The following is a 24,095-nucleotide window of genomic DNA, read 5'->3' as shown; positions in this document are numbered from 1 at the left end:
TTTACTTAATGTCAAGAAGCTGAACTTATGCATCCTAACACAGTTGCTGCTCAGCCCTTCACCATCAGAAGTGGAAAAGGGGAGCTGGGCATGGATGTCTGGTCCAGCCAGCCCACGCACCAGCGGGAGAGCTGCCTGTGGGGCCTGGTGCTCCTCAGCTGCCTCCAGCTTACTGGCAGCAGCTGAGGGACAGGTCCATTTCCTGATACTTGCTGTAGTTATGATACAGAGGAAAGGGCAATGCACTAAAACAAGCATCAAGTGTATTACACATTTTGTCACAAAATTGGAACAAATTTGAACTGAGTGCCTCAGACCGGCAGACCCAAATTTTGAAAACATTCAGCGGAAGAACACACAATCACCTCTCAGCAGATATCTTTGAGTGGGCGTTACTGTTACGACAGGCTTCAGGAGAGATGAAAAATGTCATGTTTTGTTTCCATGCTTTACAGTGTACTAAGGTATATTGCTATTATACCTCACAATGAACCCTTGCCCTGCCTTATGTAATTCAACTTCATTAAAAGGTCTGTGGCAAATTTATCTAGTGCTTATATAATCACTTCTTTGAAGTGTGTGAATGAAGCTGTTATTTTTTCAAAGAGTATCTGTCTGTCCAAAATTTATTTTAACACACTGTGGGCATGAAGCTAGATGAGAGAATGTATATATTCCCTTAAAAGTGTTTACTTAACCACAATAAAAGGTTATGTGGATTTCCCAAGTGCACTGAGTTACAGTACCTGTTATAATGTGAACATTTAAACACTCCTTCAACTTGGCTTCCACTCATGTATCATGTTTGACACAACAGTCAAAGTTCTTTTGTCTAGCACTAGCTCAGGAGGAATGGAAGGCTCTGTAGTAGCATATGAATGGGAAATGCTAAAATAAAATAAGGGGAGAAGGAAAAGAGGGATAAAAAAAAAAAAAAAAAGGTGCAGGTAGATCTACAGTAAAGTCCATTTCAAAAGTGTTCCTTCACTGGCACATACAACTGAAGTAATCCATGTTCACACCAGCCTAAATGTAACTGTGTTCTGCAATTGGCAATGAAGCTTCTTGGACGTGTATCGAGTACCATGGGAAACCCTCTTTCCCAGACATTTTTTCCAGCTGAATGCTGCTCTCAGCATCAACAAAAGTTAAATTCTGGTTGGGGCACTTTTGTGTGGGCACGGGTAGCAGTAGGTTGGTTTTCATTCTTAAGCACCTTGGACATGCTCCTGAGAGTTACTTAATGGTTCCTACAATAGGACAGGGCTGTTACAAAACCCCAAATGAGGAATAAAAAATAAAACCAAACAAAAAGATGAGAAGAGCATCTACTAAGGACTGTGGTTGGATTGTTACTCTTCTTCTTAAGCAGATGTCAGAATATGGTCTAATGATTATGCATAGATTTCTGTGGGAAGCAATGGGATCACTTTTTTTTGCACAGCAAAATATATTTTATTTTTAAGTATGTTTAATAGTATAAAAGAATTTAGGACTATATTTAGAGATCAAAGCCTCTGAACTTGACGTTTCTTCTTTCCTGGCTAGAAGTTTTTGGAAGCATTTTATCCAGGGAAAACATCAGACACAGAAGTACTGTGGAATTTAGGTTGTCTAAATATAGTCCTTTCATATGAATTATTAAGTGGGAGTAGAGGACAATACTTTTCTCTATATAAAGTAACTTACACTTTTAATTACATTTTCATTTAATCTAGATGCAAACTAATGTTTGTCTGTGAAAGCAAGACAGTAATTTAGCCTTTAAACTGAAATATTGCAAAAATAAAACTGATCTAATTATAGAATCAAAGAGTTTGAAAAAAAACAAACATGTTGGGGCATGCACTTCTCCCAAACATTTCGTATAAAGGTTTTTAAATAGAGCAAAGATGCTACTAGAAGGAATAACATTTTTTAAAAGTTTGCCTTCTGTATCTATTGAGTACACCTAACAGTTAATACCATGTCATCTCAACTGGACATATTTTCCACCTCAGACTATTAGATTACACACTCAGTAATACAGTCTGAGGGTGGTCTCTCAGAGACAAATGTGGCAATACCGTGATATGTTTATTCAGTGGAAAAATCTATTTCAGCATCTAATTAGAAGTCTTTAAAAGATTTACTGTGCTAGTTTCTTTCTAAGATATGTCTTGTATGGAGTTGCTTTTGTCTATATAGATGTTATCCAATGCCTCCATTTTAGTTTATGTAAGATTTCGCAAATTACATTTTCTTTTTCTCCCATCTACTGGATGCCTATGCATAAATTTGGCAAATACTGAATCTCTTTCATTAGGAAAGTCTTAAATGACTACCTGAAAGGCATGCTCCATTGCTGAAAGATTTTAAAGATATTTCCTCCTCTTTGACTCTTTATTTAGTTGCTGTGTGCATAACTGTAGCAACACAGATAGGGCAGAAGGGTCAATTTTTAGACTCTGATCCAAGAATTAGCTGTCAAAAACTGAAAATGGAGTTATGAAAGGTTTTAGTTCCTCCCTTTTTTTGCTCATCAGATGATAATCTAGTTTACGCTTGTCAACAAAGGAGTCTATTCAGTTATGGTGAGCAAGGAAGGTGGTATTGACTGTATGGAATCCATAAACATGAAATAGTGGGCAGTATCTGGGTAATATGCGGTAGAAAATTCATTAATGTCAAACGTAGATGGAAGAAAATGACTTGCTGAACAAGAAATAGCTCCACAAGTCTTGAAGTACATAGTCTACTTTATATCTGACTAAGTTGACAACTGGGTCACAAAGCTGGATATGGACACAGGGATTTCATGAGGTGTCATGGAAGAGGAATATTTAGCTAATTGCTCTTGATTCATATGGTATAAAGACCAGAACAATTCTAAAGAAACAGACTAACCGTTTACATGATACAGTAAATGTAAGAAATTACCTATCCCAAATGAAAAATAAAGCTTTTGCTCTCCATAAAAAAAGAAAGCCACAAAGTCAGATTATGTTACCCACCCACAATGCTCTGCTACTTTGTGGAAATAAAGATCTCCCAGGTTCCCTACAGAAAAATACTCTGTCTGCTTCTATTCCCCCCACTCGCACTTGTTACTTTATCCTGCTAAATTCCTTTAAGTTTTGAGTTTAGTTATTGTCCTTTTTTCAGATAAGATAATGGTGAGAATAGCTAACAACAATGTTCTCTGCTGTATTTCTAACATCCTCCCTTGCAAGGCTGGACAGAAGAGTAATTTACCTCTTGATTTCCTCCCATGAATATATGCCTTTCCAAGAAGTTGCCACGTTGGTCTGTACAAATCTTCCAAATCCAATTGCCAGCGATCTGGTTCAAGGTACCGGATGAGTTCTTCCACAGTGCTAAATCCAGCAACGGCATTGTTTAATACATCCAGCGGTAAAGCTGATGGGGGGAGCAATGATGGACTTGGTGCTTCTGTGTGGTGCTGCAATCAAAGCCAAGAGAAGAGAAGAGTACCAGTCAGAGGGTTAATGGATCTGCTCTGATGAAGTGCTATACTTTATGAAGTTACGGAGCTGGGAAAGTTTATAAGTGGCTAGCTTGTTTCCAATGTACAGTTTACCTAATAAGACAAATGGCAAGAGTCAAAAAGTACCTAATTATTCTTCAGCGATAATTGTAAACAAACTTCCACTAGACAAATTTCCCACTTCTTACATTCCTAGCCTTGAAGATAGCATGCCACTGTACCTGCTCTTTGAAGAAGTCCCCTGAATGATGGACAAGACTTTAGAAATAGAACAAAGAATGATTTGAAAATACGGCCCCATAACAGGCAATTACTGTAACCTCCTAGAAATCTGAGGAAACATACATTTCCAATGCTGCCTTTCCTCTGAAACTTAGCCATAATCTTTGTCATCTCGTCTTTCAACGTAAAATATGGACGTATCCTAGTACAAAGATAGCAAATATTCCTGCTCTCATCTGTAGATTAAAAAAAGGCACCAGTTGTGTTTCATACAGCACTAAGAATTATGTTTCTGTTTAAACAATAATGAACAGAGTAATAACAACATCTGGCATTACTGTAATTATTTCTCCCTTCAGAAGAAAAAAAAACATGTTCCCAAGGATACTGAAAATACTCAGATGCTGAAATTGAGAACCGAAAAAGTCTACGTACTTTCCCACAGCACAAACCGTACTGACAGACTCACTGGATCAGGGGTACTCAGTCACAGGCAATTCAAGCAAAGTCAGACTTCTGGCTTTGCTCACTCTGCAACCCATTTAAAAATTATGCATTGATTTGTATTTTCAAAGAAGAAAAAAAGGCAGGAAGGGAAGCCCAAGAAGGAAGCTGCTGCTGAACTACCATAAGTTTATTTAGGATTTTATATAGGCAGACATCACTACAGACATTTTGGCCACAGTGCTACACCAGAGCAATTTATCTGGATCATGTAAGAAGGACGAAGAAAGATGTGTATGCAAAGCTGATTTAGGGGATGGGCAGGACAAGAAATCTCAAACTTACATGGGCAGTACTACATCCATCACTACTGTAATCCATATAAGATTTAGGGAAAATTTATTCCTATAAGTACAGTCAGGTTTTGGAAAAGGTTCCCAGAGAGGCTACACAGTGTCCCTCACTGGAGGCTTTCAAAACCTGACTCTATAAAGCCCTGAGCAATGGTCTGACCTCAGAATTGTCCACTGGAAACCTCCTGAGGTTCCTTGCTGAATTTTTCTACAATAATCCTATAACATAATATCAAGAATGAAGGACTCAATTTTTCTCCAATAAGTGAAATAATATGCTTCTTGTCCCTTCCATGTGCAGAGCCTGTTAGTATTGCACAACATATACATATATATTTATTTATATTTATTAATATGTATTTTTATATATTTAAAAATCCTCAGCCAGTTAGTGTCAAGATGTCACTCTTGGTACTGCAATGTGAAGTGCAGAAATACTGGATTTTTTTTCCATCTGTAATGTCAAATAAATTTAATTTACTTTTTCAAAATGATCAGGGAAATTGATGGAAAGTGTACAGTTATGCAGGAAAAAAAAATTACTAAAATAATCTTTCCAACACCACATACTAAATAGCAGTTTTCTAAAATACACATACTCATGATAGCTGTATTTCACACCAATATTTTTATTTTCCTTTCCCCGTTCTCAATTCTATTAAATATGCAGCTAAGTGTGTGGTTAAAAGGGCAGCAAATGAAAGTAACCACCATGCCCTTCCTATATTTTGGTCCAAGGGTTTTTTTCTCTTCACCTTCAAGAAATGCAGTTACTAGAATCATTTGTGCTGCTTTTTAACTGGGAGCCTTGTAAAGATAATATAACATGTAGATCTAGTGTGCTGCTACTATTAACTTTTTACCATATTTTTGTTTTGCTAATCTAGCATCATTTCCATAGACTGAGTGAAATAGTTGATTCCCATTCTGGATGAATGTGGATTTCAAAAAGTTAAAATATCTGTTTTCCTCTTCTCTCCATTGCCCACATTAAAAATAATAACATGTTGACCCATCTATTAGGTTATGATAATAAAACAACAGATTCTGGTCTGTAATTTAAATATTTGCTCTTAGCAAAACATGCTACTCAGCAAGTTTCAAAATAGTTCTGCGACACTATAATTCAGATGGTCAAAAAAATAAATACTCCAAACTTTTTCTTCCTGTTTTTCTCCACAATGATGTATTTGTAATGGTCACATTTCCTGGTTTGAAGGTATAGGATTTTGCTACTGTGAAAAACAAAGTAAGGATCAAATGGTAGAAATAGTACCTGATGAAAAAAAAAAAAAATCTATTTTGCTTCCAGCTGAAGACTTTACTTCAGTGTCTTACTTGTACTGGGATTTTTTTTTTATGCCAATGAAATAGATGGAAAATTCATTCATCTAGAACCTATTCCCACATTTATAATTTAGAACATGCACACTTAGCAACACATATATAGGAACTAGTCCATCTATTTATTGGATTCTGGATTCAGTAGGCATTTACCTCAGTTAAAACATTATGAGGATATGGCAAATCTTTGCACTCAATGGTAACACAATTAAAAATGTCATCACTTTCTAATTATTCTCACAGCAAACTGATACATGAAGAAAAAGTCATTGAAGTAGCAAAATTGCACAACTTTGAAGATGAACATTTTAGAATAAAGCAGTTAAAATCTCAAGATTGTTTTTCCCAATAATCTCCTAATTTAGTAAATTTAAATGACAGTTAAAATGTGCCAAAGATTAAAGATTATTGATGTCATAAAGCTGTAAGTGCTGTAGTTTATAACATAAAGACCTTTATGAAATCTCTGTTCAATAAGTTATTTAATATAAATGGTAATTCAATTTGTATTCTACATTGCTTTTACTTGCTAATAGGTACTACATTTTATAATTTAAACCTTTTGGACAGAACATCCAGGGCAGCATAAATGGTACTCCTTTCTTTGAATAAAATTATATCTTGGAATTTCATAAAATTTATAATTTCACTTGGCTTTCCTGAAGTTTTTTCTGTGTTCTATAGGCAATGCTTACAGCTGCAATAAGGTTTTACTCTCAGAGAAGATAACAGGAGAAATGACAAGGCAAGAAATTAAACCTCAGCTTCACCAATGGCGCATACCTTTTAGAACAAGCAAATACTAAATTTCAGCATAACTCTGAAATGTTAGATCACAGTTGCAACTTCAAAAATGCTGAAATGCTCCTTAAATGGAGCTTCCTCTCACTTTATAACAAGTCCATCACTTCTGTTATAATTCCTTCCAATTAAATAATCTCAGATAAAAATCCATGTGTTCAGGTTTTAATCTGCAGCTCCCTTGACATTCCTACTCTGCCCGTGGCCACAGAGATGCAATGTCACTGCCCAATGGTGGTGTGAAAACCTCACAGGAGGACCACCAACAAGCTCTAGCTGTTCTGCTGTGTAATGTTGATGGAGAAAATGAAGACAATTTTATAATGAAGTAGCTCTGTGACAACTGTCCATCTATTCTATAGCTGGCATCACCTGACTTATTCCACAGAACTATATCATGTCTCTCTTAAGAGGTCAGCCAACACACAGCTAAACTTTAATATAACAGACATCTCTTTATCTGACAGGGCAGACATAACCAAGACAGCAGACGCTTGCTTAGGTACAGCAGCTATTCAGTATAACTTTCCTGGCAGAGACCACTTACTGGGAAGTAATGTTCTCTAAGCTTTTCTACAATAAATGCTAATTGATGGTAAATTTTTTTTTCTGTTGTAGTAGCACATCCTTGATTAATACCAATGTTCTAGGCTTGAGACTACCTTTTTTATTTTTTTTTTACCTGAGCATGAGTATTTTCTGTCAAGACAGATTTTTAAAATACATGAAATAGTTCTGTATTTTAATATGATTCCTCTAATTAGCAGAACACTCTGTGTTTTGTTTTTGTGCCCAGGAAATAATTTCAATTTACTTTAATAAATATAAACATGTTTAAAATCAAGATAGAGCCAAACAGTTGCATCTTTACTGTTAGTTGAAATTATTCAGGATGAAAACCAGAGTAGAAAACATAGGCTTCTGCTGACCTGCAGAACAGTCAAGACTGACAACTAGTGTTGGATGAAATAGAATTTTCATTAGGTCTGTTAAAATTGTATTTCTATATGTGCACGTCAGTCTATCAAAACAAATATCTTCTCAAAATCCCCTAGGGTGTTTACAAGTGTAAAAGACAGGCAAACAGACAAAATTTAACTAACAGTTTAAGATAGGGGCTTGGAAAAAAAAAAAAAGAAGAAAATAAAGACTAACTTATACAAAGACTAACAAAATTACCCAGCCCTGAAGATTATACATAACAACAGTGCCCCAAAATAAACTTAGGGAGCAGAATTTATTTTAGGGTGCTCACAATGTTAGTTGTGACCTATTAAAGGAATCAAAGCAACTCCATCTACCCTCTTTCTCAAAGCGTAGGACACTCTTATAAGTAGAATAAGAAGGCAACCATCAGTGAAGCAGTAAATCTGAACAAAAACTGCAAAAAATGGATTTGAAGTCACCTAGCTGAAGCTCAAACCTAAAGGATGACTTCATATGTAGCCTAACTTGAAGACCTGTGATTAATTTCTTGTTCTGACACATATTTCCTGTGTGATCCTGAGCACAGTATTTAGGCCACAGCTTCATGGTGTAAAGCATCCGGCAGTAGACTCTCCTTGCTACACCAGTATGACTGTGTATGTGGCTGCACCATAAACAAGAAGTAATCTTGCTGAAAAAGAATATTTTTCATTTCCTTTTCTCTTTAACCTCAATCTTATTCACAGTGCAGAGCTACAACAGCTAAGCCATCACAACCAACAGCACAGCAGCTGCTAACACAAATCATTTTAGATTCACTCTGGCACCAGGAATTTCATAGCATGCAGGTTTGGAACACAGCCTTATCAAATCTGTAGAATAAGCACAAAGGGAATTCCTTGATCTTACAAGTTCTATGAGAGTATGAATACAATAAACATTTATTAGATACCCATTACTGGTTTATCTGAAGAATCCATGGCCGTGAAACTATATGATATAACCCTTCCTGTTCTGCCAGTATCCATCAGTTCTTTCCTTGCACTGAACCTACTCCAGGGATAAATAATGCAGAACAAAACAGCACTCATCTACAATCTACGTGAGACCAGCTCTTAAGCACCATCGCAATCTAAGCAAAGCCTTCTTTTTGCTTCTTTCTCACAGGATAGGACTGTCAAGCTACTGACATTACCCTCTTCCAGTTAAAGGAGAGGCAAGAAGTAATTTTGTCAGTGTGCTGCAGCCAGGAATGAGGAATTTCATGTTTAATAACGCAATCCCTGAGTTAAGACTAGAACAACAAAAACAAGTGAGTCAAATACTTGGCATGACCGGACACTTACCAAGTAGTGAATAATACATCTAAAATAATTTCCTCCCCACAAAAGAAATCCCCATTTTTCTCGTTTCTTGTCTTGAAGAAAACATTGTTAGGCAGTTTATATGTGAAAAACCCATTCATCGTTGGCAGAGTTTGGAGAAACTATTAAACATTAGCATGGTTTAATCAGATCAGAAGGGACTCTGTAATAAAGAAAACCTCAGAAGAATCTGCCCAGCTCCGAAAAGCAACCGGGATTAGTACTTTGAAAGAAATAACATATTTTTCCTAATGAAATATCCTTACAGCTTTTTTGTTGTTGTTGTTGTTGTTGTTTTTAATTATTATATAGGAACACTTCAAGTCCTGCTTAGATTTAGAGATATGCTCTTGAAACTAACAGTACATGCACATTCTTGTAACACTCACAATAAAGAAAGTCTGTTTTTTTCCCTTATAATCACAGGTAGCCATTCATTAGAAGCTACAAGAGAGAGCAGATATCCAACTCTTCTCAAGTTTGCCCTGAGGACATAGAAGCTTCTTCGCATAACAATTACCTCTTTCTTTTTTTCTCCCTTAAGTATGTACACTAGTAACTGTGAAAAACCTCTAGAAATCCTGACCTACTTGAAAAAGCACAAACTTTTACTTGCTTGCGTGTATGTGGTACAAAAAGCTAATGCATTTGTGAAAGTCTGTCACCTGTAAAGACATCTTCTCTGTAAAACATTAACCTGCACCAGTGTTATGCAGAATATTAGTCCTGTTCAAGTAGCAACATAGAAGGAAGTGGAGATGACCTGTAGCTGGGCCTGTGAGCAACCACCTGAGCAGAGAAATCAAGTTCCAGATCCTCTTTTTGTGCCCCTGGCAAAGGAACGAAAAAAAGAAGCAGCAAAGGCAGACAATAAATTTAGGCTGCCAAAGCCAGGGAGTAAGGCAATGCTGTTTACTTGCATGTGACAGAGATGGAAGCCAGGAAGGCCGGTGCAGTTCCCATCCATTGCAGTACTTCCTCTTCAGCTGAAGTTACTGTCACAGCAGCGAGAATGGGTGCACAACAGATGCAGGAGCTTCAGAGCTGCTGAGTAGGTAGCTCGGTAAATTAAGCTCCGCTGGCACTGAAGTAAACAGGCATCTTGTCCAGCTAACCTCACTTCAGGGAGGCTAACTTCTGCCAGTCAAATGACATACAGGTAGAGCAACCAACCCTCCTCAATTTGACCAGTTACTGCATGTAAGATCCAGAACGCAGGATGACAGCCCCTTCTTTCCTTGCTGGGCCTCCAGCTCTCTGCTTTTCACAGGCTCCCTAAACATTCTGTTCTTACGTTGTGCTACAACCGCCTACCTGAAGGTTGGCCAGCCTCTCTTCATACACATAAGGGCATTCCTTTTATTTTGATGAGGACCTTATTTGCTGAGTACCCGTGTGTTTGCCCAATTTACATCTTAAAGCCAGACAAAGATGGTTTTGCAAAGATGGTTTTTGTTACACACTTTGAGCATCACTTCCCAAAATGTACATAGTTTCTACACTCCTTGCCCTAACTGCCCACGGGAGAAAGGTCACAAGGGAAAGTGAATGAGTTTGTGCCTTGCTGCTTTTGCCTCTCACCAATGTAAATACAGGAATAAAGATATGTAAAAGTTGAGTCAGGGGCAGCCTAACGTTTTGTTTCCTCAGGTCAAAGTTTTGAGATAAAATCTATATTTTTTTTTTTTAAGTTTTAAATATTCCCTCAAACAGAGTTTCTGTGCAGTTCACAGAGAAGGCCTGGAATCCTAATTGTGCTGGAAACAACTGAGAGATGTTCTCAAAGAAATTCACAGCATGAAAATAGTGCAGGATGTCACTAATTGTCAGCTTTCTCCTGGCAAAATGCAGCTTTTTGCCCGAAACCTGTTCACCCTGACACCCTTTGAAATACACAGCATAAGTGTGAGAACTGCTCCTGTGGAAACAAAGATGACACATAACTAGAACAAGTTCATAAACTCTCAGAGGATGGCATCAATAACAATAACTTCTGGAAGACATTTTTTAAAAACTTCAGTGATTTGGTTAATTCTCTCAGTAAATTAGTGATCTATAATCACATATGTGTACACATATATGTGTGTGCATATGTGTACTAGAATACGTTTTGCTTTTTCCTGTGATCACATGCTTCAGCAATAATCCACACTAGCTCCCTTTAAAGGCAAAAAGAATATTAATGCTCACAGTACTGTATTGTATGGAACGCCTTATTGTCAACACACTTCATCATGGTAGTTGTAGTGTTTTCTATTCCTAGCAAATATATACACATGGAGAACTATCTTTATTGAATGCAGTTGCATGGAATTATGGACTTTTTCTGTGCATCTGGTAAGTCTCACCAAAGCAGCGCACATGAGTTCATCAGGATTTCATAAGGTCTGAAAAATTACTAAATTTCTTTCTCCTGTTCTCTACAGAAAGTATTTGTTTTTTTTACAAAATGATCTAGTGATTTGTATATTCTTTTGGGAAAGAAGTTTCATTCACTGATTCATTGTTTTGGTTAATTAAGGGGAGAAGAGATGTAAACAATTCTGCTTGAAAGCTGTGTTGCCAGCATATCTGGCAACTGCAGAGGTCTCAAAGCATGAAGTGTGCAAACCCTAGGACCCACACAGCTTGGAGACTGAGCCTGCTACCTGCAAGGAGTCAAGTTTTGATGCCTTCCTTTGCCATGGGTTTTTACCATATTTGCTTATATTAGGAATTTGTGGCCATAGTACTGAATTATAAGATTCTAGACAGAAGACTCAAAGAAACAGAAGACCTCTCATGACTCCAACTCATTGGCCAGACAGCCTTATTCTGAAAGCATGTCCTGATGTACTGAATTGTACAGGGTGCATTTAAAACTAAACAGTCTGTAATGAATCAAGTCTAATAGTGTAGAACAAGCTATGGCATAGACTATCTTCATGGCATAAAAAGTCTTTAAGTGAAATCAGTATGTTAGTCTCCATCTAGAGTCCCTTCCTCAATCAACTTGTCTTTTTGGTTAATTTCATATTACTGTAGATATGCAAACTAATTTTAGGTAGCAATAATCCCTGCGGTTTTGTTCCTGTAAAGTATATTTGTAGCAGAGTAATATCTAAACAGGAACTACTTCCAAACCCATAATTTTTAGTGAGTATTATCTTTTTGTTTATACATCTCCCGCTTCTAAATGAGACTTTAACCAAAATTTACAGTGAGCTCTCCCCACTCCATATGACTATATACACATGCCATGAGAAAAAGCAAGTCTACCTTTTGTATCGTAGTAACTGCAAAATATTTGATTTCTGAGCTTCAGAGAAACTTGCATTACAACGTTCTCAAACCAAACATATGCAATACATTTAAAGCTAATGAGGTGTTTATTTACCTCATGCATGTGCATAAGAGGACTATAATTGCAACTTTAAAAAGTTAAAAATCCAGTACATATTTTTCTTTCTTGTATTATTTGAATGCTTAATAAAAAAACATTTAGTCTAATTCAATCAGGCTCAATACTAACACCTACATACACATTTTAAAGAGTCAAAGTGTGTGTGTGTGTTTCTACAGACAAAGTACCTGCTGAAAATAACCTAAAAATAGACTGTGTATAAACAAAGCAATGTTCCAAAATAATATACTGAAGTATAGTTTCTGTCACCCAATGTCATAAAATCTTTGTTTGGAGAAAGTCCTGGAATGTGTCTTTTGCTTGAAGTACGGTGCTAAAGCTAGCAAAACCCCCACATCTGAGAAATCATCATCTCCAACTGACAACATTTTAATATTCACAAAACTGTCCTAAACAAATTAACATCTGCAATAGATCATTTCAGTGTGTTGAACATGTGAAGGAATGTGTGTCCTTTATAAGCACCTGCTAAAAGTTTGGTTGACTCACTTGCAGTGGAGATTGTCAGCAGTCTTCTGCTCAGGGCAGCAGGTTAACAACACACAGGACTGCTGCTGATTCCTGGATGGTAAGTATTGAAAACACAAAGTATTTTCCTAAATAGGAATTCTGTTCTCACCTTCGTACAACTCTTCCTTACTATACAAACTACTCATCATAGTATTTAATGAGATTTAAAGTTTATCCTGTGCTAATCTACCACCTCTCATTGTTAAAGGCCATCTGCAGTGTCATACCTATTTCCAGGGCAGAACTCTAAAGTGATTCCTTGCTGTTTTCTCCTCATGCTGCTCTCACTGAGGAGCTAAAGGAGAACTCTACAGAGACCCTTCTAAAACTACTTCTTCAGTCCTTCAGCGCTTTATTGCTTTCTGCATATACCCACTATCACCTTTTTGTACTTGAACTACAAGCTCTTGACGTAACTTATTTTTTGTTTTGTGCTTGTGATTAAGGCAGTAGGGTACTTCATGACTGTTTGTAACACTAGTGACAACACTTTGCACTAAAATATTCTTTTATGGACATCCAAAGATACTTGAATGCCTGTATGAGTAGACAGCCAAGTAAGAAGTGTTTTTCAAATGCTACTGTGAATAAGCACTTTGCCTTAATTTTGTGAATGTAAACGTAAATGGAAAGATGTGTAGAGTCAATAAGAGAGATGCATAGATATCATTAAATACCATATCCAACACTTAATTCTATTGGATTAATCTGATTATTTCTTTTTTTATATACGCACCTGATGTATTTTTGTCCATTAAATGGTATTACCTAGAATGTCAACTGATGTATTTTTGTCCATTAAATGGTATTACCTAGAACGTCTTATTTTGATGAATGTTGTGTTACACCTGCAATTCCTCTCTAGAAGGGAAACCTTAATAAGAATTACATAATCAAATACTGAGAAGGGGCAAGAAAGAGAATCTCTCTTCTCAGTATTTATAATGAGATCCTAATATTTTTTATAAGTACAGATCAAAAGTCACATTTAGTGTAGAGACCCCTCACTCCAAAATTTGGCTGAACTTCAGCAGAAAGGGAGAAGCAAAAGAATCTCACCACAGATTGACTTCTTTTACTGAAACTTTGATACTAAGCAAGTCCTGTGTACATATCTGTTGGAGGCTGAAATGTAGAATAGCTATTACTTCAGCAAGGAGAACAATTTGCAAAAGAACAATCTGAATTATGCTTAAAATGTGAAATTATCATCTAAAAGGAGGACTATCATTATAATTAGACAATAATATAAGAGCGTAAATGCACAAATGAGTCAATGCAAAAAGAGATTCCTACAGTCAGACTTCAGTGATCACATAAGATACAGTAAAATGAACGTTTGCTCAAATCTTTTTGCAAATGGATTTAACCGTGATTATTAAAAACTTCATTTGTATACACATATAGAATTTATACATCTGTTACATTTATGATTTACAAAAGGATTTTTTGTTGTTGTTCTGTACACAAATCTCCAGTTCTTATTTGACAGACAGTGGTTTATAAGGAACAGATAGGCAACATAAGTGCTGCTGTTCTGAATAGAAAATACTTTTTGTGCATTCCTCTATGACAGGGGATGTGGTCAGCCATAATTAAAGGACATCATGTTTGCAGACACCTTTTTTTTTTTTTTTAAATTACTCATTTTACGCAAAATATGTGAATACTTATAAAAAGCTTAACCACATTGGACAACAGTAAGTGTTTGGAGTCAGGGCAAGAACTGCTCTATAAGTCCCCTCTAGGTGTTAGAAATGGGTAGCTGTTGTTAAGAAAATGTTTACTTATCCCAGTAGGTTCACAGGAGGTTCACCAACCTTAAACACCAGGAATGACTGTTTATTACCACTGGAAAGTGTATTTGGCAACGGTGATGAAAATGACTTCTACAGTACATGCAATTTTTATTTGATCCTTCAGTATACATGTTAAATTGCATTCCACAACAGGTTTCTGTTCATTTCATATCACAATAAAAGGAACACACCCAACATTCCTGTACAGCAGACACTGCAAATCAGAGCTTGTCCTAGCCTTGAAGGTAGAAAGGCCTTGAACAAAACATTGCTTTGCAGGAAAGGAACCACCGCTGTGTCCTCATGTACCAGTTCTTAGTGTCATCAAACATGTTAGAGATTGACCATACTTTAAGAACTGTGAAGAAAATATTTTTTATTGTTTCTCATCTTTAAATTGACTTTATATGTAACATACCATGTACATACCATAATAGAGACTATGACTACATACTATGACTACATTGCCCTTGTAAAGATTCTTACTGTTTGAACAAGCCAGTCTTAAAATTTGTGAGCTAGCTTTTATAGCTCTGTACTGATAACCATAATGTTGCCCTGATATACTCTTAATGTTCAGTTGTGTTACGTCTACCTACATATTTTCCACTAGCTATATATTTAGTTCCCCTCTCATGTTACCTCATTATATTTTCACATATATTATGCACACAAGCATAATATGTGATTAGACAACAACTAAAAGGCAAAATTAATTGGAAAAGTATGTTTAATAAGAGAAATTTAAGAAAAGCTTTCTTAAAAAAACTCACGTTTAGGAGTAAAACATTAAAAGCATAAACGAAAAATTGTAAGTACGGAAGTCCTGAAATAGAATAAACAGCATTACAGGGAACCAAAACCTGAACAGGAGACAACGTGATCCCGCTATGAAAAAGGCAAATCTCGTTCAGATATATTCAAAACAGCACCATAAAGCTGAACTATTGAGCTGCCAGGGAAGTCTCATCTGAAATACAGTTTTCAGATTTCTTCCCAGTGCTTGTAAGATATAGGCAGAAAGAAAGAATATTCAGAGCAAAAAGCAAGAAGGAAAAGAAAACATGAACTAGGATAAAAGATCAAGTGATACAAGTTTCTTTAATCTAGACAAGAAGAAGCTGACAGAAGATGTGATAACAAACATGTAAGATAGTATCAGGTAATCAGCTGTTCCCTAGTCCATCACTGACAGGAAAGATTTAAGTTACGTATCAGAAAAAAATTCATACTATGTAAAGCAGTGCAACAGATGACCTGGGAATTCTCCAAAAAGTTTGTCCCTGAACTTCAGGGACAGCACAAATATCTAAGCAAGAATAAGCTTGGTCTGTGTAGTCCCTGCTTAGAGCAGGGCAATGGCTTAGAAAAGATTCCACTGAGCTCCCTTCCAACTTTGTCTTTCTGTAATTGCATTCCACAACATTTATCTGGTAACCTCACTGTTTCTAGAAAACATGTAAAATTATGCTAGGGAAAATGCTGAATTATAGAAACAAAATAATTTGAAATCATGCTAAAATCTGCGCTATTGACTAGCTATGCCCCAAACTCTGCAGTATACATGACCAAACTCTAATGCACCTTTTTCCTCAATGGTTTGTATGTTCACATGTACTTTTTAACCCTTCAGATTTATTCTATTAATGCTGTAGTAAAAAGCAATAACTGCATGCCTGTATACTTAAATATAGAATATTTAGTAGAAAAAAAAAAGTGTGTTTTTGATGTTTCGTGTCAAACCGCAAGCCTTTAACTCACATGACAATAATAAATGAAACTACTCTGATTTTTGGACTTTAACTACTTTCTCATGAAGAAAAGTAGGGAGTCACAGGTTTTTAATAGAAGTTGGTTCCTTACGAGCAGCAGTAGTTCCTTTGGCAGTATCATTTACAATTTATTTGAAGCCTCAAAACAGTATGTAACATAACCCACTTAAGAAGGTGGGTTTAGCATCAGCTGTAAATTAGAAGTAGATGCATTTATGCCATGCTCTACTTTTTCAATCCCTGTGGACACTATTTAAACTGGAACCTTCAAAGATGGGTTGAAAGCAGACTACTTCATTCTATTTCTAGTAGGGTCTAATGAAATTTTGTGATGCTTACAGCATGAACAAATGTATTAAAAAAGAATAGGTTGAATTTTAAGTCACCACTACGAACAACTGTCTTAGCTTGATTCTTGAGCAAATCTCATTTTCTTGAACACTGCTAGTAAATTAATCAACTTCCATTAAGCCCAAAAGGGCTTTGGTTATAACATCGTCACCATCCACAAACATGTCCAAAATTATCTGCAACTTGCCTGGTCAACTAGCTCAATTATTTTGACTTATATATTTTTAAAATTTAATTAGGGCTTGCTAACATAATATGAGTAAGGGGTAGCAGCCCACTCTTTAACGAAAATGATGGGACAATCATGGTGACTTATGTTTTCAAGGAAGATGAATGGTCTGGTTGAAAAGTCCTAGATGAGTCTGTTCAGGCCTTGATTACAGCCCCAGTCCTGCAACCAGAAGTGCCTGTGCTGTCCCAGGGAGGCGAGGGACTCACCTGCCCCATGCACCCACCTGCACCCCCTCTCACATTACTTCTCTCTTCTTGCACATGGACCACACTGTAAAACTACAAACTCAAAATATTTATCTGCAAAAAACAACAAAAATAGAACTAACACTGCACTAATCTTACGTCACTTATAGAGTACTATTCAGCCTATCACATTAAAAAAGGCAAGTATATTTTTATTTCCAAGGCAGGATTTTAAAAGAGTTGGAAAGCCTTATGCAGAGGTATTGCTCATTCTATTTCTCACATGTACCCTTTTTATAAATGGGCTTATAACACCCATTTGAAAATGAATATTTACACACTGAAACATACTTTTTTGCTTGCATTTATACTTAAAATATTTTCTCCTTCAGTCTCTTATTTTCATGTTCAATGATTAAGGAATACTGGGTGTTTCTGATGATTTAATGTAGAATTTATGGAACTAATTACAGAACACAGACATCAAAACCTGTGGTTTTCTAAGCTTTAATTAATTGTGGTTTCACAGGCTGCTATTCATTGCAATCTAGGAAGTGGTTAGATGTGGGGTTTTTTTATCAGTTTAAGTAAAAAGCAAAAGTGTGAGGCATTAGTTCCACCTGAATTTTCCAGCCTGTAAAAAATATGATCTTCTGTGGACTGCAGACTTTGTTTTCCTTCCATTGAACCCAGCATTACACAGTTATTTGCTGCATTAGCCTACTAGATTGAAAGATCCTGGCTAACCACAAGGTTATCCTTTGATGGAGACAGAAAGTGTGCTTCAAAACAATATGATTAAAAATGCTCATTTGAATGCTTGACAAAGCATTGTTTCACACATAAGTCAAACAAGAAGATAAATTAAGATGATATTTATAAGGCATTATTTACAAACATTGGTCACTGAGTATCTATCTCAGTATGTTTTTTTCCTGCATTTGAGGGACAGACATTACAATCTGCTGCAGAAGAGCAGAAAAAAAGAAGCTGAGGGGATGGGGAGGAAAGCAACTTTGCAAGGAAACACTGGTCAAGAACATTCACTGAAGAGATCTGTGTTGCTGCTTCACCTGTCCTGCACAGTGAAGCCCCTTGAGATGATCTCTCCATTTAAATAAGAAAATAATCTGGTTTTGAAGGTTTTCATCACTGAAAATGAAAAGAGGTACTGCATAAATCACACTGTTAAACAAGTCAGGTAAACTGACTGTGATGACTACCGTACTTTGCTGGAGAAAGAGTTAATCTAGTATTTTCTGCTTTTGTAAACGATTATACATTTAAGATACCTAATTGCCAAGAAGATGGTATTATCATGTTCTTAGCCTTCTTCCACTATTTACTATTTAATTTGAAGCTGTTTTGCATCTTTCAGATTATCTGGGTAGTTCTGCTGGACAAACACGAGGACTTGAATGAACAAATTAGGATGCGTGAGTGCAAGGCATGTGTAGAATGGGAGGGGAGACAAATTGTTATTTCAAGTACATCACCGTGTACTGAATATAATTTGACTTAATTTAGATAGGTAAAAATTCCCTTTGTAAGTTTATATTTCAGTTAAAAGTCAGAAGAGGACATTTTGCTATTTAACAGTTAATCTTGTATCTCTCCTCAGACAATATATTAGTATGAGATATGGGTTGCCTTAACAACTATTATGTGTTATAAAAGAGAATTCTGAGAAATGAGGTTGTTTTGGTAAGCAACTAAAATACTAACACCCATTTTCTTTTTTTTTCTCCCATAGAAAATTAAACCAATTTTTTGAGATAAAACCAATCGTGATGTCAGAATGATAACATCAATACTGTTTTTCACCCAGTTACCATCAAAATTTAACTCTTCCAGGCAATCTTTACTTTATTGCTAAAACTGGTCCACGGTGTATCATTCACTCAATTAGGAAATTAGAGGAATAGGTAGTCACTGTAAAATAAGATTTGCCCTGGGCAGACCATTATTCTCAGTGCATACAGAGAAGCAATTATTTGCCAATTAATTTACCAATATACTTAAAAAAAAAATCTATTTAAACTTGGATAATATGGTCATTGTTTTTCAGACTCCGATACCTAATATTTCATGTTGAAGGTAATGGGAACCATTTGTTTAAAAATCTGTCTGTCATCAGTCACACAGCCTGTATGACAAAGGAGAGCTAGAATCAAAACATGCAAAGATTTCAAAAGCCGAGAAATGGGAAAGTATAGCATTATCTATTATTCTAATTTCAATAGTGGGCTTATTACGGTATGAATAGAAATAACGAACATTAAAATTGCATGCAGTAATAAATCCAAGTTGATGCATTGTTAGAATAACTTTAGAATACAATTATTCTCATGACAAAAACCACAGGAGTACCATTTGTAAACAGAACGATCCGACCATGACAATTTGGCACTGTAACTGTTGCCAGTGGCTCTCCCCTCTCAGGTAACCTGACTGCTTTTATTTTTTTGCTTTTTCCTCTAAACCTCAGTACACAGGGCAGAAAACAGAAAAGGGCTGCCACCCTTTTCCTGCAGCAGAAAACAAACAAACAAATATATATCAGTTGAAGGTCCAAGTGTTGTACTGCCAGGAAGCCATTGCCTGTGACAGACGGCTACTGGAGACAGAACCTGTACATGACAGAGTCAGAGCAGGATATAAAATATCCATACTGAAAAGTTCACATGCTGTGCCCTGTGCAAGATGTGTTTCTTCCTGGTTCTCTTTGTGGATTCTCTCATTGCTTGATTAGGAGATTACTTTTTATAAATATTTAATTAAAGAGAGAAAAGCACGGAGTCTTTCATAAGTAAGTATAATCCACTATCCAATCTAATAGAGAATTAAATTTAAAGAAAAATTAAGAATGGAAAGTATTTTTTTCTTAAAACTGTGTTTTAAAAATTATTTTCCTCTGGTTTTGGATTTTTATGATGACATCACCTTAGTATTTTGCCACTCTTCCAAGTATTAACCACGAAATTTAGGCCAGCCCAGCTATAAATTATCCTCTGGCATATTAATATACCACTAGCTTTGCAAATCATAGCTTTATATGCCTTGCTTAATAGTGATCCTTAGACTCGCATAACTATTTTTTAAATTACTATTAATTTCTTTTTTTAAACAGTCTGCAGAGAAAAGTTTGTTCTGTTCACACTTGGGCAGATTTGTTTTATTGGTTTTCCAAATTCACCTATACTTCATAAGCCGTTTCAAATACTGAAATATCAAACCTTATAATGGAATTTATTTTTTTTCTTCTTTAACAGCACCACAAGTCTCTTTTCCAATTTGATGAAGCACCTTCTCAACATAGTTTTAAAAAATATTAGATGTACTAGCAAGAGATACATAGTTCATAGAAAATCAGGCAATAAATGACAAAATACAACAGGTGCCCACTTAACCAATGGACAGCAACCACAGTCTCAGAAAATAATAATGGAAGTTCTGTTATTTAAATGAAAAATGACAGAACCCCCTCACTATTTACTAGCACTTTATATGCAAACATTAGGTGTTAATTTATCTTCTTCTGTTTAGTCTTAATTCTAAGAAAATGTATAAATAAATCCTTAACTACATAGACTTGTGTGCTAGTAGCTCTAAAAAGTAACAGCTGATTTTACTTTGCTTTTCTTGTGTCATGACATCACCTCAAGGGTGATCTTGGCTTTAAATGAAGTAGGAATATGATGCTGCTTTGCAGGACATAACCAGAACAGTTTGGTTTGCTACAGCAAAGCAGAAGACAGCTGCCCAAATACCTGCACTTGGGCTTCGCCTCTGTACAGTGGGCTTTGCACAAGATTCAGGGTCACCCATCTCTCATATTTGCAAAATATTGGGCATTCCATCCAATCACCTCTAGCACATCAAAGATGTGCAGGTTTGGTCCTTAAGTTCTAATACTTTTAGGTATATTTTGTTACCAAAGTAGTAAATTAGTTCCAAATTTTATATTGTCTTTCACCACATAAATATCTAGCTGTAAAAATAATTCATTATTTTTTTATTCTTAATGACTATTTGGAATGCAATTGAAAAATCCTATGACAATTTTTCATTAGTCTTTGTACTGTTGACCTGACTACCTATCTTTGATTTTTGGTGAAAAGCTGGGCTGTACCCTGAAGTGTTTTATACGAGCAAACAGTTTTAAAATGCTCTAATGAACTTTAATTCTACATTTATGTTGCATCAAAAGATGTACTGCTATTTAGGCACCTAATCGCAAGGTTTTTTTCTACATGAAAGGTGCCTATGGCTTCTTAAGCAGAAAGGCAATTTAAAAAAGTAAATAGAGTATTTAAATATATATATATTGACAGAGCACAAACAAAAAGAAATCAATGACAGAATTTACTTTGACTAAAAGACCAGAGTTCCAAGCCAAAAAGGCGCTACACAGATGACTCAAGAACAGGAAGTATTTTATTATTAACTTTTGATTACCCAGAACACCTCACATTGAAAAGCCTGAAGACAAATATGCACACACAAGTCATAAGAGTTCAGAAGATCAGAGTGATTTCCAGAAGATAAGCAAAGGCAAACCTATTAACAGCTTACATATTAAAAGCCTATACATATGTGGATAACTGTTCTGCCATTCAGCAAGCTAAAAATGAGTTCCCCAAAGGAATACTTGTGCAGCTGAAAGGGAAGGGCTATCAGGAACCACCAACTTCACAATGTCTGTCGGATTATGTGCAAAATTTCTTCCAAAGGCTGTGCCATCTGCTTTCACACCGCCACTTTTCAAGTGCCTTTGAACCTGGTCTTGCATGCACTAAATCACTCTCTTCAATTTGAAGCCAGGCATTTTATTTCTCCTCATAAATGATTCTTATTATTTATCTTCCTATGATTTATTATCTAGTTCAAAAGTAGAGTGAAATGAATACTCAAGGTTCTCGAATATTCTGCCTTTGGAAATGTGCCAAACAAGTTGCCCTGCGTTTTCACAGGCAAGATTTGTTTGTTTTATTTTGTTTTCCAAACAATTACAGTTCTTCAGCAACATTCGCTAGCTCTCAGGAGCAAACATGGAAGTAACCCTCCTGAATTCCTTCTCCACCACCCTGGTCAGAGATAATTGAAAGAACAGATGCAACATCTTTGTCATTATCTAGACTTTCCCATGAAAAGAAAAGCAAAACCTTTTCAACAAAAATCCTGGCTTTCATCATCATCATTAAAAAAGTTTTGAGGACTTATGAGAAGCCAACAGATGACAGCTCATAATCCCCATCTGTAACACAAGAGGCCAGGTACTGCAAAGACAAGACAGGTGCAAATTTTGGTATTCCCAGTGTGCTTATTATTCATCCCTTTTTCGAAACAGAAGGATTTCTCTTAACACCACTACCAATACCCCACATTAATCTTTCCACAAGTAATCTCTTACCCTGAAGCTACTATACAGTGTTATTACCCTGTCAAGAATTTTTCTCCTGAATTTAAAGAGGTTCTTCCACCAGTCTGTGGAATCAGAATGTGCAGTCATCCACAGAGGCTGGTCCATAGTTGATTTGATCTCAGATGTTTAGAGCTGCACTCATCATTCTGTTTTTTCTATACAATTCTGCTGTTCCTAAGAGCCTTTCAGATCTGGACCATATGTCAAAAAATAGAGAAGTTGCACTGAGTAACTCTGTTCTGTCCCAAATTCCTCCCTTTTGTTCCTGTTTTTATCCCTTCCTGACAGGATTATGGTAAGAAAACTTTGCACAGCACACACTGCTCTTTAGCTACTGCCTGTTTTGTTGGGGTGAGGCAATGGACAGGACTGCAGCATGACTAAGATATTAACGATGGATATGGACATTACATGAATGCAGCTAAAATAGCAGAACTGAAAATTACAGTGCTGTCCAAAACCTAGTATCAAATGTACATTTGCTTACCTTTTTTCCACTAGCAAGCATGTCAGACATAATGTCTCAGTATTTAAAAGCACAAAAAATCTAGGACTGTGCCAGTTATAGAGGGGATTACTTTGAGAATAGGACAGAGTCACTTTGCTTTGGAATTTGTAGAGAAGCCATCAACGTGCTTTCTCAAAAAGCTGTGAATATCATGTTGATCCTGGAAACTGGAAAAGGGATAGTCAACTAGACAATTATGTAATACATTAAGATGTAAAAAACAAAGAAACAAACCTACCAGCCAACAAACAGCAGAGCTAAAGGGAGGGTGTTCTTTTGTTTGTTTGCTTGTTTTCTTTGTTGTGGTTGTTGGGGTTTTTTTTGTTGTTGTTGGTTGTTTTTTTGTTTCTTTGTTTGGTTTGTTTTTAACCAAACAAATGAAAGTAGCTTACGCAACATTTAGTAAAGGACTATATTTTAAAAAAAAAAAAAAAAAAAAAAAAAAAAAATCGCACAACAACTAATAGATCACACTCTTTAGAATAGATCTGATCAGCAAGATTGAACAAAGAAATTTGAACCATGACTACAGAATAATTTTAAAAGAGTAAAGGAACACTTGGACATCCTTGTGGAATATTGAGGTATCATCCAGCAGCTCCAGTTACTTGGGATCAGTTGAGTTTACAGTTTAAGAGTGACAAATTTTTGTATACATACATATCCCTGTCAAGTAGAGGAGTTGTTTGTAGTTTCTTTTCTATGAGCTATCTATACAATCTGATTTTAGCAAAGGATGTTGTGAGAGCATGAAGTTTACCCTGGGTTCAAGGGGCACACGGACAATTATTTGCAAGGAATGTCTGCTACAGATTACTAGCTAGACAAAGCACACAGGCTCAAGGAATCCCCCTCTTCTGCAGAAAATAGCTGGTAAGTGGGAAGTATAGGAGGGGTGAACAATCACACCTGCTTGGCGTCCTTCTAGGGCTCCCTGCCAGCGGTTTGTGACCACCACTGCAGGCGCC

At 36.2% G+C, this 24,095-nt stretch overlaps 1 protein-coding gene across 1 annotated transcript in view; it reads right to left on the bottom strand.

Moving 5' to 3' along the window:
- The window catches only part of PDGFC (platelet derived growth factor C), a 131,708-nt gene that overhangs the window by 4,944 nt on the left and 102,669 nt on the right, over positions 1–24,095 (bottom strand). Inside the window, exon 5 of the mRNA XM_065061467.1 lies at positions 3,235–3,442. Coding sequence (XP_064917539.1) covers positions 3,235–3,442 — 208 coding nt within the window. The remainder of the gene's footprint in view (positions 1–3,234; positions 3,443–24,095) is intronic.

The sequence above is a fragment of the Columba livia genome, chromosome 4 (assembly GCF_036013475.1).
Source record: "Columba livia isolate bColLiv1 breed racing homer chromosome 4, bColLiv1.pat.W.v2, whole genome shotgun sequence".
NCBI classification, from domain to species: Eukaryota; Metazoa; Chordata; class Aves; order Columbiformes; family Columbidae; genus Columba; species Columba livia.
This window is presented reverse-complemented; position numbering and strand designations above follow the sequence as displayed.